Genomic DNA, 17,321 nt, shown 5'->3' with positions numbered 1-17,321 from the left:
GGAACCTCTTCACTCGCACTTCTGGCCACACCGTTCCTCGTCGGCCGTACGCGCACCACAAAACATGGACACCTGCGTAAGTACATTCGATGCACCGGTCAGACCACCACCAGACCCCTAACCCTCTGTCGCGATCGGCAGACAATGGCTTCACATAACTGTTGCCCGATTCCGTTTCTTTTCTTCACAATGAACCGAAGCAACCGCACTGATTCATCGCTCTGTGGCTCCTTGGTTTGTGGCTTTGTACTATTTACACGCAACGAGAATACACTCTGCTGAGATAACCGACCGTCGGAGCAAACGGAGAATGAGGAAATCACTACAAGCTCTAATTCTATACGTCGATAATGTATGGCCACGCACGCACTAAGGAATGGCTAAAACGGAGTAATAACGGAATATCCCCCGCGGTTCGAGACACTCCGGGATTTGGAGCAAGGTGTTTTGTCGGGGCCCAGGAAAAGCGCCTGCCCGAAACACGTCCTTTCCCGAGTTTGGAGAAAATTTTTGACACTTCTAGTTTTTTGTTTGCACCTTTGTTGCTGGTGTGCGTGAATTGCATTCTTGTCTCCCTTCGGGAAGTGCTATTGTTTCTACCCACTGGTATTCTGCATTGTGCATCGTACAAATAAGGTGAGCGTCGCCGGATATCTTTAAGCAACAGTTTTGCATCTAATAGAGACAAAAACACGTTTTTCGGAACAATAAACACCCGAATCTACAAAGATTGTTTACCATCCGACGTTTCCAGAGGGGTATCGTTTACTTTTTTGACGTTTCGGTGCGGCGTTCGGTTTGTTGTGACAACCACTATTCCGCGGAAAGCGAGTTTCGTAGACGACGTTAATTTTTCCTATATTTTAGCCTCGAAATTAAACTGTATTAATCGCCCAGCAACGCATTATGCCACCCGTGAGCAAAGGTAAAGCAAAGCCAGGTACGAATGGGAACAAAACCGGCGCTTCTTGTGGTCCACACGTTAAACTAACCTTCGAAGCAAACCTTTGTTTACCGTCGCCAAACAGATGAGCGGAACGCGGCTCCACCGGAAAAGAAACCCAAATTGGAGGACTGCTTAGAGGAGGAGGAAGGTGGGGATGACAAGCATGTCGTCAAACGTAAACCGACCGTCACGGATCAGTCGAAACTGTGCCCCTATTTGGACACAATCAACCGGCATCTGTTGGACTTTGACTTCGAGAAACTGTGCTCGGTGTCGCTGACCCGGATCAACGTGTACGCGTGTCTAGTTTGCGGAAAGTACTTTCAGGGCCGGGGAACCAACACCCACGCGTACACCCATTCGGTAGCCGAGTCGCACCACGTGTTCCTGAACCTGTCCACGCTGAAGTTCTACTGTCTGCCGGATAACTACGAGATCATCGATTCGTCGCTCGACGACATCAAGTACGTGCTCGATCCGGTGTTTACCGTGCGCGACATTCGCCACCTGGACAACGAGGACGTAAAGCAGTCGCGCACGGTCGACGGTACGTTCTACAACCCGGGCGTGGTCGGACTGAACAACATCAAGGCGAACGATTACTGCAACGTGATCCTGCAAGCGCTGTCGCACGTCAAGCCGATCCGGGACTTTTTCCTGATGGAGAAAAACTACGCCAACATTAAGCGACCACCCGGTGACACGGCATTCACGTTGGTCCAGCGTTTCGGCGAGCTGCTGCGCAAGCTGTGGAATCCGCGCAACTTTAAGGCGCACGTTTCCCCGCACGAAATGCTGCAGGCGGTCGTGCTGTGGAGCAGCAAGCAGTTCCAGATCACCAAGCAAGGTGATCCGATCGAGTTTCTCTCCTGGTTTCTGCACAGTCTACACAAGCAGCTGCGTGGTAACCGGCAGCCCGACTCGTCGGTCATCAATCGGAGCTTTCTCGGTGAGATGAAAATCTACACCCGCAAACTGCCACCGACCGAGCTGGACGATGTGCAGAAGCAGCTTCTGCTAGCGACGGACGAGTACCAGGAGAAGGAAGAAACGTCCACCTTCCTCTACTTGACGTGCGATCTGCCCGCTACGCCGCTGTTTATTGACGAGCTGCGCGAAAACATCATTCCGCAGGTGAACCTCTATCAGCTGCTGGCCAAGTTTAACTCCATCTCGGAAAAGGAGTACAAGACGTATAAGGAAAATTTCCTCAAGCGGTTCGAAATCACGCGCCTCCCGAAGTACGTCATCCTGTACATCAAGCGGTTCACGAAGAACACCTTTTTCCTCGAGAAGAATCCCACCATCGTCAACTTTCCCGTCAAGTAGGTTACGAGGAAATGGTCCAAGGACTGTGTTAACAGTTTTATGTTCTTCCCGTTTCCAGAAATGTTGATTTCGGGGACATCTTGACGGAGGAAAACAAGAAAGCACACCGGTACACCAAGTACAACCTGGTGGCGAACATCGTGCACGACGGCGAACCAAACTCCGGCACGTACCGTTGTCACATCCTGCAGAAGAGCACCAATCAGTGGTACGAAATGCAAGACTTGCACGTCACCAACATTCTGCCGCAGATGATCACGCTCACCGAAGCGTACATACAGATCTACGAGCAACAGGAAACGGACGAAACATAGACCCGCGAACGAAAAGGTGGTTTCAAATTTCCGCGTTCCGGTTAGGTGAATCGTCCTTCAATTGCAGGCGAACCTCCGGTGCAGGTTCACTAACTTAGCAAAATACATCTTTCCAACGAAGCTGCTCTTGTTTCCACTAGCTAGGCTTAATCAATTTTTTGGCAAAGCTTTCTAATAATATAAAGAATAAACGTTATTTCGGATGCCACCAGAGGGTCCGTTTGCGATCATTATGTCATCTAAACAAATAATAAACAAACTCTTTCGTTTAAAGTATGTGTGCATAGGTACTGTATGAAATCTGAGTATGATGAAATTTGTTTGCCACTTGGTTCGTTTTCCACCGGAAGCCCTACAAGTCGTGTAAGAAGTCCTAGCCTAAGGTCCCTGTTGTTTGGTTACACACACACATACTCGCTTTTTGTTTGTATATTAATTTATGCTACCATTTTCGATCGATCGATTGCGCCATTATTAGACACGCTAACAGGCGTGTGTACGAAATACAATTGAAATACTTGTTTGCTACTATTTGCTGTCTCGGATCTCGGGATAAACGCTGAGTTTATCTGCCTTTTCCTAGAGACCGGTGGCTTGTTTACCGTTCTGTATTGTGGTAATCTCGTGGGACGGATAAACTCGAATAATGCTTCACTTAACGTCTAAATATTGCCCAGTTTTGCGTCGGATCCTCCTTCAGCCACGCACGCCCGTTTGGTTCGCTTTCGCTCTATCCCCTCAGTCGGAGTGGTTTGGGAGCCCTTAAAATGTACAAAATCTGCTGCGCCGCATTCGATATAAACTAAGAAATAAGTCGTTTTCTAAACAACTAATACCTTCGTCAGGTACGATTTTTCTCTTGTTTCCAAAGGCTTTCCTTTTTTTGTTTGCTTAATCGATAGTATTAATAGGTGGTTCGTTTGTGTTACTTTTCTCCACTAACTCTTTTTCTTTTCGTGTTCAAGTACAAAAGCTCTACCATATCGGTTCTTCAACCAGCTAAATACTAACCACCTACTCGTATGCCCCACTGGGTTGGCGACTAAACGCGAAACCGAAACTTCTGAACGCGGCAAGCTTACCGCAAAATCATTCTTCACTCACTGTGCTCGCACCTGTCGTTGTATTATGCTGTCCTATGACGTAACAAGGTACTGATCCAAATGAGGTCTTTATAATGCGAGCCTGGATAAAGTGGTCTTAAGTGTAAAATAATAAAATTTTCGAAAATTTTCAGGGATTGCACTGCTCCAACATACTTTGTGCGCTTGGAAAACGTTACAACCCGTGCGCCTGCCAATGCCAGAAGGTACTTTGAAACCGAAATCAACGAGAACCGGCCATCTCTCACCGCGAACCACATATGGTACTGTTTTATCTTCAAGCTCATTAACGTTTGTTCGACCAATAGACCCATCGAATGGGCCTCTGATAATGCACTGTCGGTGGTTCTTTTCAAAGTTTCTTCCTGAAACCTTTTCAACCTTTTTCCTAGAAATCGTTCTCACGCTGCTCGGAAGGGACGGATTATGGAACGACTGGAATAGCAGTAACAACTGCTACTTGTTCCCCTCATTCATCGCGACTCGCCGCTGGTTTTCACTCGTCACTGTCCATTGCCGATGGAATGGAACCATTGTTGTTGTTGTTGGAGGGATTGTGCATCTGTTTCTGGACCAAATGAGCAAATGATACCGCACCATCGTTGGTCTGCAGCACATACGTCAGGACGCTGTCGATCTGAACTTGACCGATCAGATTACTGAAGAACAGATCCTCCAGGTCGCGCTTTGAGTTGAGTGCCCGAAGTGTGGGGAGCTTGAGCAAGAGCTTCATCAGTCGCTGCTCGTGCTGGGCTTGGCGAAGGTTACGCTGCTGCTGCCGCTGTTGGCTGCGCTCGCCGTAGTACTCGTCGTCGTCGTCCTCGTCGTCTGCACCGCTGGCCGTGGCTCGCAGATTTTCCTCACTTTCGCTACTCACAAGCCTCGAGTGTTTGCCACGATAGTACTCCCGGAACGATCCCAGTATCATCTCCTGGATCTTTAGCACATGCTGATTCTTCCCATTATCCTGCAGGATGTTATCTGTCGAGTATACGAAGACCGTTCATTAGTCTGTAGCTACGAATCATGGCTTGTATGGTCCTTTCGCTTTAAAACTAACCGGGGTTGAAAATGGACAGCAACCGAAGATAGGCGTACTCCTGATCGGTGAGGTTGAGCTTCTGCAGATCGTTCACAAACTCCTGCACCAGCAGAATGTACTTCATCAGGTAGCTGACCACTTCACCGGTGTACTTTTTGTTAAGGATAACGGTTTTCATGTACTGGATGAGCGCCAGCATGATCGTGTTGAACGACAGCTGACCACTACTCTGCGCTAGCCCGATCATAAACAGCTCTGGCCACACCTGACGAACCAGCTCTCCCTGGAAGCTTTCACTGGAAGAAACAGCGCGGCATAGTGAACCTCAAATACGCTTTTTTACTGATAGCATTCACCATTGTCCTCCATTTACCTGAGCAACTGGAACAGATGGTTCTTCTTCATCCAGTGTACGGTCGCGAAGAGCAACCGAGAACCCGTTTCGCAAACGTAGTGGACCCCCAGGTAGTTGGGCAGCACGTTCGGTACCTGGATGTCGAAAGAGACACAATTCTCGGTCAATACTAGACCGCCGCCGCCATCACCAAAGTCAAAACCACCGCCGTGGCAGTCGTCGTCGTCACCGCGCCCATTACTGAGTTCCGATTTGATGCCGTAGTTGTTGTTGAGGTTGCTGTTCAGTTCCTGCTCCAGGCTCTGGATGAACTCGAGGGAGCTGCAGATAAGCGTTTTGTCGACGGAACTTGCGTCACCGGTGTCCATGGCGTGTGCTGAGAAGTGACCTGCAGACACCCCGCCACCACCACCCGATGATACACCGGAGGATGTGGTGGTGGTACTGGCGGAAAGATTGCGCATCGCAAGCCCTCCACCACCGCCGCCGCCCCCAGCACAGCCATCCGCCGCGTGGACGGAATCGAGAAGGGCAGCCGATCCGGAAGTCGCTCCACCCATCGTCCCGACATGGCCGGACATGGCGGCCGCTGCAGCAGCCGCCGCCGCCGTCGTATTCAGTCCGATAAGGGCCGCGATCGAATCGGCCGCACTCGTTGAAAGATCCTGCTGTTGCTGCTGCTGCCGTTCTGCGCCAACTTCCGTCTTAAGTGATTGCAAACTGCCAAACGGATTGCTCAGTCCGGTGCCGACTGCGGATCCAAGCGCGGACAGCTGATGGCCGGCACCGGGTTGGCCTCCTTGTTGTTGCTGCTGCTGCTGCGTACCGTGTTGTTGTGGTTCACGCCCCAACGAGGGTGATTTGTTGTTGCCACCGGCATGTTTGCTCAGGCTGGCCGTAAAATCGGCCAAACTGAACCCGGGCAGATAGGAGAGGAAAGAAGGTGCGGCCGCTGCGGCCGCCGCTGCCATCGACACGGAACCGGCCGACGCTGCCGATGCTTTCGGTTCGCCGTGATGGTGATACTCTTTGTTCCGGTGCGGGTTGTACTTGCTGTTCGGGTTCGGGCCCGACTGGCCATCCTTCTTGTCGACGATCGGTTTGCGCTCATGCTGGACGGCTGCAACGAGACCACAGCGAGGGGTTGCTGCTAAGCGAGAGGGTCCTTCTTCAAAAAGGCTTTCTTCCTTCCCACCACGGCACCGTGGCGGAAGGGAGAGCAGCTAGCGGGAACATCGGGCTACTACTTACAGTCACTGCGCATACCGCACGCCAGGCACTTCTGCAGCCGGCAGTACTGGCAGCGGTTCCGGTGGTGCTTCGTCACCTCGCAGTTCATCGACCCCCGGCACTGATAGCCGAGCTGCTTCCGGATCGAACGCTTGAAAAAGCCCTTGCAGCCCTCGCAGCTGATCGCGCCGTAATGGCGCCCGGAGGCGCGATCCCCACACACCAGGCACAGCTCGATGCTCATGCTGTTGATCTGCGTGAAATGCTGTAGGGCACTACCGACTGTCGCCGATGTCTGCGGCTTCTCATCCAGGAGATGTTGGACCGCCGATGATCCGAGCTGCTGCTGCTGCTGCTGCAGGTGGATGTTGGCCTCTAGCTTCATAATCTGCGAACCGCAAGACCGGAGAAAGCGAGAGAATAGCCTTTAGTTCCTGGCACATGCCCTGACCATCCTCTGGCACCCCAGTACCCGGGCGAGTGCTAGAAGATCACCGTCATCGCGGAAGGATTGAAAATATTGCACCAACGTCACCACTGCACGCTTCAAGCAACAACATTCACCTGTAGTGGCTCACGGAATGCCACCGCCGCGTACCCGGGAAAACGGTACACCGGACCCCGGGAGGGCCGAAAGGGGAAAATAAGACACACAGAGAGTGAGAGAGAACAGGAAAGAGAGATTGGCCATCGATAGCCGTGAGCTGCTGCTGCTGCCCGTCTCAGTTACATCATCATCATCATCATCGTCAGTGGCGATCCCCGCTGACGATCGGCCGCTCGGATGGTTCTACTTTCCAGCGGATTCTTTACCACTACAGAGGTCAAAGCTCTTGGTGCGCGTTCCGCGCGTTTGATTCTTCGTTCGCTCGCTCGCGCACACCAGAGCCCTCTCGATCCGCTTCTCGCGGGCCTCCCGCTTCGGTCGTGTGTGGTTGTTGGCCTTCCGTGGTGCCTTTCACGGCTACTGTTGTGATGCACCACACAACGCGCGGAACGCAGAGGGTGGCGGCGGCCCCTACCGAACCCCCCCTGGCGCTGGCCTCCCCACCAAAGGTGGCGCTCGTTCTCGCTCTCTTTCCACACGTTACGCTCCACATTCGTTTACACTCTCCTTTTTCGGATCGTGGGGCTTCATCTCCCGTCACTGGAAGGTTACTGCCACCTGTGCCGCGATGGCGGGCACTATGGGTGCATGGTTCAAAATGAAAAATCAAACAGAAAATTTGATCTTTAGTTACTAATCTTGATTAATTCATATGAAATAAGCGGTCAACAGCATAGCCAACCGAAGAGGTCTTTTCCCAAACCCTACTCGACTTCGTTTTAAGGTTCGCGTGCCACTTTGTAACCACCACTGGGCAGAAACCTGACCCACAGTGCAACGCCGAGTGGATGCAATCTCGGGTACACCTTTCTCTCGATTCCCTTCACCGTTCCGTCGCGCGCCACACCGCGAACCCGCGTAAAACCGCGCTATACGAATGTGCGCGAGGCAGGCGCAACATCGAAGCGCGAGTGAGTATTATTGTTGTGTACTTAATCGACATGATACGGTTATTCGTTCTTTGGCTTCTCCGTTTCTCCCAGCATGGCGCGGCCAGTGTGCGGTTCCGCTACGTCGTCACACGGCGCGGCTCTCGCGTTCGCCTGCTGACGATGACGATCCACGAGCAGCAGCAAGTGGGCTTTCTGCTTCCGGGGGTCCGCGAGGTTGGAAGATTAGAGGGGAATTGTTTATTTGGGTAAGCAGCAGCAACAGTATTTCAATCAACAATTATCTTTCTACCGATCCTATTCCGATCGATAAGATCTTTGATTCAATTAGGCAACTTGCTGAGCGCGGAACTGCGAAGCAACCGACACTTTTCCCCCTGAAAAGATAAATTGAAATGCGTCCGGAAATGGTTATTCTCTGTCCCTTAAAACAGCTACGGGACCACAAACCGGCCGTTCCTTCCGTAATGACCCTTTAGTCGTTAGGCTCTGGTGTCGCGGTGTCTCCCCGAGAGAACCGAAAAAGCATCCAGGAAGTTGAAACAATATTTCGAACAACTCGAAAACGAAACATCTGAAATCGGAAGATTCAAGAGAGAACCACACATTGCCTTGTGGTCAACCTGCGCGAACCAATGGTGGTCATGCCACGTTCTCTCATAGTGCACGCACGCAGCACGTCCCGATCCCGATGTTTGTTGCGCTCTCTTTACCCCGGCCATCGACCGATCTTAACATTACTACGCACCAACGGCCACAGATGGCTAGACGGGCGGGCGGATGGGAACAACAACAGTTGGGCGCGCGAACCACGCTGGCCAAGCGGTGGGCTGGGAGAGGATAGGTCTAGGGCGTTTTGATAGATTTCATTGAACTTTACACACGCGCTACTGATCATCGCCCATCTCGTCCCCGGTCGTAGTCACCGTTACATCGGGCTCGGCTCCACGAAGGTGCCCGCGAAAGAGCGGCAAACGGTGACGCAGTCGCCCCTCCCTGCCCCGAGAGGCCCATCAACCGCGGAGAACCGGCTCATCCGGCGGCGGAGCAAACCAGGGAACAAGAGGAACCACAACAACAAAAACTGCCCACGAAGTCACTTTTTCTTGGCGATCTAGTTTTAGGTCCACTTGGCACTTCTGGTCGCGAGTGAAAGACGACCCTCACTCGGTCTCTCTCTCTCTCTCTCTCTCTCTCTCTCTCTGGTTCTCTGGAGAGTGAGATAGCGAAAAGGGCGCCGCCGACGGTAAATGTGAGCCTAACAGTGAGTGTCGGATTTCTTCTAATCTTTCAAGGAGGGCGTTACATTGGCCGGACACACGTCGATTAACAATAGCAATTTCGTAATGGAATCGTTTGGCAGGTTTAAATATTTCAATATCTCAAGATCAGGCTTCGGTGATCGCCGTTTCTTTTTTAATGTCGCAAATTGATAAAAAATACCACTATATGATTTTACAAAAGTCTCGCATCATTCATCTCATTTTAGTTGCCACCTTTCAAACGATCAGGGATCACAAACCACCAGGAGTGTAACAAAACAGGAGACACACTGTAAAAACAATCGAAGGCGATGCTCTACATCGAACTTTCGAACGGTGCGCCCGGCCCGGAGGCTGCGCGTCACATTCTCCTTCCTCCTCCTTCCGATCTTGGTTAATTTTTTGCCCCTTCATCTTTCGCTTGCCAGACGATCTGCGAAAAACCCGTCCGCGGCGACATTCGAACTGGCGATTGTCTTTTCCCGCGTGACATTCACCTCCACCGAGTGCGGTCTGTTGGTCCCAAACAACTGCCCACCGCCAAAAATATGCCCCATCAGGATACCAGGAAATGATCGAAATAAAGCTCACGATCGGCAGACAATGGCTTCGGGGCGATGAATGTTGTTTCGAGGCCTATTAGTATTCACTGTGCACGAGGATCACCAGCCAGGAGTTAAATGGCGGCAAGGCCACACACACCGACGAACTGGTGCGGTGCTTCACCGCGGCGACGCCAGCATCTTGAAGGCACGGCGGTGGACAGTAATCTGTGCCAATTGGAAAAGGTCATGTGGGGAAAAAACAACAAACTCTAACCGTGCTCTAAGCGGATAACAACAAAACGGGTCGCCGACTCCGAGGAGCCTGATTGTCAACATCGTCGGCGGCAGCAGCGACAACAGAGAAAGAGAGACAAGCAACTTGCCGACGATCGCACATTTAAAAGGGGGGCTATATTTACATTTCGCAGCGTCTTCGTTCGTTCGCTTTTATAAATATCTTCAGCGCGGATTGCGTTCGTGGCGGTGGGATTAGAGACCGCGGGGCAGCCTCACACAGCCGGCAGGGCGACAGCCTCGTGCAAATCTAAATAAAACAAAAAGAAACAACTCCACGGCGAGCGAGTGGAGACGCGAAACGGGCTGTGATTTATGACGGTGCTCCCAAAGACAACCCCGAAAAACCTGCCGATCGTACGACACACGATCGGCTAATTTTGTGGAACGTGAGCAGCGTCAAAAGTGACACCGCAAAAGGTGATCATCTCGCGCTGCCGTTGTGAGATTAATTCTGGCGAATCGTTGGAATCGACGGATGGTGGAAGAATTAGCGACTGGCACATTCTAAGAGGGCACATTCTTTGCTGATGCTGCTGGGTTGACATTCTCAGGGGGCGATCACGACGACGACAACGATCGATCAGCTTCGGAGCGCGCGGCGTCTCGGAGTGAAGGGAGAAAAAGTGTATCATTTCAGTAGCCCTTACGATCGCGCTCGGCGATCCCCACCCGTTTTCTCTGCCGGCCTGGCGTGACATTTACCTTCTCTTCCTCGTCGCTCCCCTTTCGCCCCCTGCCGCTTCTGCCAGCACTCCACCCGGTTTGGTTCAAGCTGAACAGATCTCAAATGTCGCCGCTGCTGCGGATTGAGATGTGGCGATTTCTAACGGGAATCTGGAAATCTTGCTACGTAAGCAGCAAGCGTTTCGGTTCCCGACGATGTTCCGGATCACTGGAAGAATCCAGGGGCTCGCAGCCGGTTCACGGTCACCACTTGCTGATCACTTTTCGACCCTCCTGCTCAATGCGTGTTGCCCTTTCTGGGTGGCTCCGTGCCGTGGATCGACGGCCAGCGTCATCAGAACATTCACTTCTTCCGCAGCCCACAGGCACACAAACAGACACACGGCACGTGTCGCTCCAGCCTTTCTAGCACACACGGAACGCGGAAATGCCAATGCAATGATTGCGCACGGATAAGGATCGGGATCGGCGACAATCGACGCACACTCACTCGCGGTCGCGCGATTTGCTGTAAATACTCCACAAAACCAGGACGACCGGGAGACAGGACACTTGGGCACACACGAAAATGAAACGAACAGCAGCCAAACAATGGACACAAAACAAACTCCTCCACAACTCCAATTCTCACGTCGGTTTCAAAAGCAAAACATCTCGAAAAGAACCTGTTAACCCTTTTTCTGTTTCCTCTTGGCTGTGGAATTTCGCGGAGCAGTCAGTGGTGGGTCTACCTGTCAGAGGTGAGTTGGGCGTGGTGAGTTTGCTCACAGCGCCATCTATTGAGCGCCAGGGGTATGACTGGTCGACCAACCGATTCAAAGTGGCCGTTTGGAATCAATGGGCGAGGACAGATTTTCACGCCTTAGAGTACGGTTTTGATCACTGTTTCCAAAATATGAAAACTATTTTCCTATTCGTGTCGGGGCATAGACTTATATTTTTAGTCGTTTACATTGATTGGTTCACTCTCGGTAACTTGATCCTCAGTTGAGAAGAACCCAATTGACCTGATTCACCCGATAGGTCGGTTAACTTGTTTACAAATTTCGTCCTATATTTACGTTACGTGAAGCCCACAGCACAGAAAAGGACTCTCCCGTTCATCTCCTATCGTTCGGATACCCTATTCTCGACATCTCGACGACATCGTTCGGATATTCTCGACATCTGCATTCTTTCAGCAATCCCGTAAACCTCACACATTCCGAACCAACAGAAGGTGACTATTCCCGGAATGAAGAGCGTCTGAAGGTCTTGCGGGAGGTCGCTAATCAGTCAAATAAACAAATCAAATTCCAAAGCACAAACACATTCAATGTCGTGGCCGGTTGGTGACGGGAAATTGTACTGCATCTTTTACGTAACCATTTCTTAACTCGAGAAAAAGCACAGAAAATCAATCCTTGATGAAGCGCCAGCCGGTTACGCCGGTTAGGATTGTGTGTTCGGCGTGGGTATGAAAATATACATCCAATTATTTTTCCATGCCCTTTTGTATGGGATGCACCCATACCGCACCGCTCTGGACTCACAGTGCACTTTGCACCGTTCTTTTTTTCAGGACTTGCATAAGAAGCGTGCACATACAACATACTGCTGCATTATTTTTCGCATCATTTCATCTGGTGCTCGGGACGCGAGACCGTCCGTTTTGGTGAGAAACCTGGAGAACCCTTCACCGCACGATAGAGCACGTTCTTCTGGTGCCATTTCCGGTGCCTTTCAATGCTTCCGTCTCGCGGGTCATTTCCTCTTGAGACGAGCCGCAACAGCTAATTAAGACATGAAAAAGTTAAATATGCCAACGCGTACAATTTTGTATGTAATGCCGAATGGTTGAGCGTGAAAATGGTTACAAAATCTTTGTGTAATGGTACCTTGTGTCAGTTGACCATTTTTCAGGAATTGCAAATTTCTTACAGACCCACAAAAACTAAAAACAATTTTCAACCGATGTTTGATGCGTGGGAAAATGTGTAAAAGATGTACAGATCCAACAAATATTACCCGGTTGGGCTATAGCAGACATTTTAGGACACGATGTTTCTTTCCACTTATTGAGATTATCCTTCGTATTGCTTTTCGTATCTGTTTATTCCCTTACCCGTATTTTAGTGGCGCTGAGTTGAGCAGAAATTTACAACTTGAACATTCGGCAGACTAACAATATTTTGCTCTGTTACGGAAAATTAAGTCAATCTGAACAAGTTCTGCAATTTCTCTCTTCATAAAGCATAGAATGTGTGCATTCCACTAGATATTCCATCGTTTTTTAGGGTGAGCCATATATGCTACACTTTTAATTTGGCTGTTTAAAATAAACGGCTTAATATTTTTCGATGCTTGAACTTTTATTTGAAAGGTGCATTTCAGCCATTTCTATGAAGGGTTTTTTCGTAGGTTGAATCGGGTTTTATCGTAGGTTTCGATGAACCCTTTTTCCGTAACTTGGCTTGCGTTAAAATAATGTTCTTGGCGCAAAATTGACGATTGGCCAAAATTGGCCAAATCTTAAAATCAGGCAGCGAGTTACCGAACTGATAAACGACTGCAAAAATGACTACGCAACTAGATATAAAAGTAAACAGATTGCGATACTGACAAAGGAACTTATTGAAGTCAAAAGGGTAGCAAAAAGACCCGAAGAACGGGCACAGCCGGTCTGATTAAGAATGCAGAAACCCAAATCTGATAAGAACGTATTTTAGCCGTTGGTAGAATTGGAAGGCTCTATTTCCGAACCAAAACGGGAAAACTGTGATCCTTATGCTCCTTATTCTGGTGATCAGCGAGGCGCAAAATATAAAAAAAAACTGCGAAATTTATATTTCATTCAATTTGAATTTTATGTTATTCGTGGCTGGCCAGCGAACGTTCGTCAGCACTTGGTCAGGTTCGTCATCAGTTCGTCATCAGGTTTCAGGTTCGAATGCTCAAAGTTACGTTCAACGGTTGAGATTCTCAGAGAAACAGAGAGAGCCAGAAAAGAGTTAAAAATTTCCAACTTTTGCCGGGAACGGACGCGCGCTCGTGTATAGGTAATTTCCCGTCGAATTCACGTGTTTGTTGCTGGGAAAGTGATTTTTCCAGGCCTGGACTGACGGACAACCGGTATCATGTCGGAATCACGACGGTGCTCCGCGGTGTGTTGTCGTTTCTGGTGTTTGCCGTTTCAAATTCAAACTCGTTCGTAGAAGGGTGTACCGTTCGCTGCGATACTGATTCCGTGTGAATTCGAATCGTCCTTACCGGCAGTTCAGCCGACGAGACTGTGTGTTCAACGCCGTTTCGAAGACAGTTTTTTAGATGCCGATTGTTTGTGGTTTGAACCCCGCGATCCACTGAGTGACCCCGGACAGGCCGTCGACGTGTTCGCAAAATCGTGTTATTCAACGTGACGATCGGTGATCGAGCGAGTGAAAAAATCACCGCACGCGAAAAACACCAAATCGCTGAAGGCCTCTGCTTCTGTGTGTGCAATTATCGTGCACAGTGCAAAATTTCATTGCCACTGCCACCATCCGGATCGGACCGGTGTCACCCCTTTTTTGCGCGGCGCATTTTTCCACCGGTGGTGGGCGGTGTAAATGGTCCGCTAATGTTTTGGAAACGATTTTCCAACGGGGCCCCACAAAATTGCCGGATTTCACCTTCCACCGAGAGGGAAAAGTGAAACATTAACAACGCGCGGGCCCGAGTGAGCGTCGCTGAGTGATCGATATTCAGAGCCGGGCGATCGCGATCTTCGCCGTAATGGATCGCTTCTCGTTTGGCAGCCTTGCGTCCGCAATTCGTGTGGCCCCGGAATAGTGGCCGCTGGAAAATTGACGTAAATCAGACAACCCGCAGGTGGAAAAGCGAAGAAAAAGTGCCGAAGAAAAGAGGAAATCATCCTTCGCGGACGCGAGCCACCCGAACGATCGAACGTCAATATTGCACCCACACGCAACGCGATCGGTCGGTTATTTTGCGCATCGTTTCAAAAGTGCACAGCCACAGTGATTTGTGTGATTATTATTTGTTATTTTTTTGGTGTGGTCAAAAAGAGGCCGTAAATTGGAGGGCCCACAATAAAGATTGGGCGCCAGCATAAAAAAACCCATCAAAGTGTAAACCTCACGAAGAGAAAAAAAGAATAAACGTGTTATCCTTTGGAGTGGTGGAAAAAGGTGGAAAGCTGCCACCGTACATGCATTAGTGCACTCGCGGGCCTGCAAAGTGTTGGCAAATTGTTTCTCCGCAAATTGCTCTCAGTGAAACAGTGCACCAAGAAACGCTGGCTACATTGTCGAACCAACGGTAGAATTGAAGGTTTCGGATCGTATCGGATGTGTGGAAAAAGGTAAGATTCATTTGGCACATTAAGGCACTACTTAAGACGCACTGCAGGCACTGACGGGGGACCGAAAACTCCGCCTTTGAAGGAATGCCATTTTCTCTCTTCCCTAATCTCTGGTCCCGGAATTCTCGAGATCCTGGCTGGTACAGGTACAGGATGTCGGATTTGGTCGTACGCCATGGCCAAGGGATCGAACTCTTACTTTTGTTTTCGTTCCGTAATTTATGGTCCTCAGTTGTTCCCTGTTAGGGTCATGAGATTATTTTTGTGCCACTCATGCCAAGATGCAGGTTTGTTGCTCTACGCTACCTGGCCGTTTTTATTTTTTCATTGGATAATAGAATTCCCTGGCGGGAGTTACCTCCACGGTTATTTTCAAACTCCCTTGCCGGTGTGGTTTTCGGTTGTGTGAAAAATGTCACGAATTTCCCACTGACCAGTTCCTTTTGGTTGCATTCAGCAACGAAAATTCAAAATCAGCACGACACTAACTGATGTCAGTGATTTAGGCAACGCGAGAGGCTCGCCATACGCCTGATTCAAATCGAACAATTGACGATTCCGAACTCGACTAAACTTATTAATAGCTACCGGCGACCGGTGACTGGCACGTGTATCTGCCAGGCACGGTTGTCGTCCGTTCCGTAAAAGGGGTTAGCGGTAATTACGATGTGGTTCATATGTTTCACTTTTACTTCGCAACCGGCGCACACATGCTTGCTTTGGTCCTGCCAAGGCCAGGGCAGACCCGCGGTTGTAGGGATTCCCGAAACCGTCCCCCGAAACGTGCTGCGTCCGGGCACCGTCACGTTGCGCTGCAGAAATGCACGCACGCACGCAATCGGCGGATAGTCGAAGGTTAACTAGGCTTCGGAACTGACGCAACCCCCGTCGACGAACCCGAAAACGGGGCCGGTCCTTAGCAACCGACCCTAATTTTGTTGGTGCATCCAGCCAATGGTGCTGCCTCTCACCTGCTCTGCGCCGCCAACCGCCGTCCGCGCGGGAAGGAAGCGTTTGATGATTTAAATATGCAACGGTCCGAGGGGACGAAACAACTTACAGACCCGGCGCACATATGCCGGTTCTTCCCTCCCCGATCCGGATTTCCCTTCACTGCGGCACCGAGCGTCCCTGGTCCTGGGCCGAGACCCGTTTTTCCCCTACGCGCTCTCCGTGCGGTGATTGTGCGGATTGATCGATGCCAGAAACCAGCGCAACCACGTGGTTCATGTTTCTCCAGTGGAAAATCGTTGTTGTGGCATGTGAAAAGTGAACCAATTGGCATTCTTCCAGCAGAGGGAGCTCAATCAAGCATTTGTTATGCCTTCAGTGGATCATCATAAATAAGCCTTAGAATTTCGCTTGAGTTTGAATCATTTCTAATTCTCAATTTTTGGCCTCCATTTATATCATCTCGTTCCATGGAACTTGGTGGCTGGCCGGTCCTAAACCGTAAGGTCCTTTCGCAGGCCCACTTCTCACCACTTCCCTAGCGTCACGGATAAATGGACCCCGGACGATTGGGATTTCCACTTCCGTCGATGGTGGTCCCTTTGCGTTTCGCATTTCGCGCACATGTTCGCGCGAACGGGAAGACGACGCCGAAAAAAGGTTCACACAGCACCAGCAGCGTGCATTTGCATTTGCCAGGAGAATTGGCCGCCAGGAAGTGGCACACCACTGTTCCGGGACGACGTGCAAGCGACGAGATATTAACTACATTTTGCACGAGGCGGCGGCCCAACATCTGGGCGCAGGCGAGAAAGCACATCAAACGTCGCGGCTCTGGCCGGGCCGGGGGCTGGGCTGGGTCGGGGTATGTAATTTAAATCCGTACGCCGGGCCGGGGGCTGCGCAGAAGAAAGCGAACCGACCGGCAGGGCCGAGCCGAGAAGATGAGCCACTGGGGGGGGTTTCCGATTCTTCCGATTCTGGAGCGGACACTCGAGGGCACACAGATGTCCGGAGCCGAACCGAACGGAAAGGATCAGGACGATGGTGGGCCCAAATGTGCCGACCAAATGGTTTACGGGACGGCGGATGTTGAGCGGTGCAGCGATCTGCTGCGAATCTGTCGAGCCCTTTTATTTGGAAATATGCTGCATGTTTGGGCCTGTTGGGGTCCGTGCGAAGCGCTGGGGCGCATAATCACCGTCTGAGACGCATGGCAAACCTGGCGCGGGAGAAAGATCGGTTGCGATAATGAGGGGTTTCAACAGTTCGTTTGAACGTTTTCTTTCGCTTTGTGTTATGTTATTGTTAAAGGATAACTTACAGGAAGTGGCACCAACTGTACGGCATCCATGTTGCGGCTGTCCATTGAAACGGTCCCAATTTCTTTCCCTTGAGGAGCATTATGTTTGGTGAGTTTCGTA

The 17,321-nt window shown here is 50.5% G+C and overlaps 3 protein-coding genes across 4 annotated transcripts in view; 2 read left to right on the top strand and 1 right to left on the bottom strand.

Annotated features, from left to right (window-relative positions):
* Positions 1-826: 826 nt before the first annotated feature.
* Positions 827-2,809, top strand: LOC131210395 (U4/U6.U5 tri-snRNP-associated protein 2). Its single transcript, XM_058203636.1, has 3 exons — positions 827-940; positions 1,029-2,271; positions 2,334-2,809. Exons 1-3 carry the CDS (start codon positions 907-909, stop codon positions 2,587-2,589), a joined length of 1,533 nt encoding a protein of 510 aa, XP_058059619.1. The 5' UTR covers positions 827-906; the 3' UTR covers positions 2,590-2,809.
* Positions 2,810-2,881: 72 nt separating this feature from the next.
* On the bottom strand, positions 2,882-11,252 carry LOC131212584 (nuclear hormone receptor HR78). 2 transcript variants are annotated; one of them, XM_058206502.1, is made up of 5 exons: positions 10,623-11,252; positions 6,341-6,707; positions 5,108-6,209; positions 4,753-5,030; positions 2,882-4,673 (listed from the first exon to the last, which is right to left on the bottom strand). In XM_058206502.1, the coding sequence occupies exons 2-5, from the start codon at positions 6,702-6,704 to the stop codon at positions 4,189-4,191; spliced, it is 2,229 nt and encodes a 742-aa protein (XP_058062485.1). In that variant the 5' UTR covers positions 6,705-6,707; positions 10,623-11,252; the 3' UTR covers positions 2,882-4,188. The 2 variants fall into 2 exon arrangements, with proteins under 2 accessions (XP_058062485.1, XP_058062486.1); XM_058206503.1 differs by lacking the exon at positions 10,623-11,252 and adding an exon at positions 6,792-6,859.
* Positions 11,253-14,815: 3,563 nt separating this feature from the next.
* LOC131208182 (uncharacterized) overlaps positions 14,816-17,321 on the top strand; it is a 54,111-nt gene continuing 51,605 nt past the window's right edge. Inside the window, exon 1 of the mRNA XM_058200834.1 lies at positions 14,816-14,946. The gene's annotated coding sequence lies outside the window, so the exon portion shown is untranslated. The remainder of the gene's footprint in view (positions 14,947-17,321) is intronic.

The sequence above is a fragment of the Anopheles bellator genome, chromosome 2, assembly GCF_943735745.2.
Source record: "Anopheles bellator chromosome 2, idAnoBellAS_SP24_06.2, whole genome shotgun sequence".
NCBI lineage: Eukaryota > Metazoa > Arthropoda > Insecta > Diptera > Culicidae > Anopheles > Anopheles bellator.
This window is presented reverse-complemented; position numbering and strand designations above follow the sequence as displayed.

Bases quoted from the DNA above. Each gene is read 5' to 3' on its own strand.
- LOC131210395 (XM_058203636.1), top strand. From the start codon at position 907: ATGCCACCCGTGAGCAAAGGTAAAGCAAAGCCAG. The intron at 941-1,028 runs GTACGAATGGGA...GTCGCCAAACAG, and splicing joins CAAAGGTAAAGCAAAGCCAG to ATGAGCGGAACGCGGCTCCA. The intron at 2,272-2,333 runs GTAGGTTACGAG...TCCCGTTTCCAG, and splicing joins ATCGTCAACTTTCCCGTCAA to AAATGTTGATTTCGGGGACA.
- LOC131212584 (XM_058206502.1), bottom strand. From the start codon at position 6,704: ATGAAGCTAGAGGCCAACATCCACCTGCAGCAGCAGCAGCAGCAGCTC. The intron at 5,031-5,107 runs GTAAATGGAGGA...TGTTTCTTCCAG, and splicing joins CATCTGTTCCAGTTGCTCAG to TGAAAGCTTCCAGGGAGAGC. The intron at 4,674-4,752 runs GTTAGTTTTAAA...TATACTCGACAG, and splicing joins GCTGTCCATTTTCAACCCCG to ATAACATCCTGCAGGATAAT.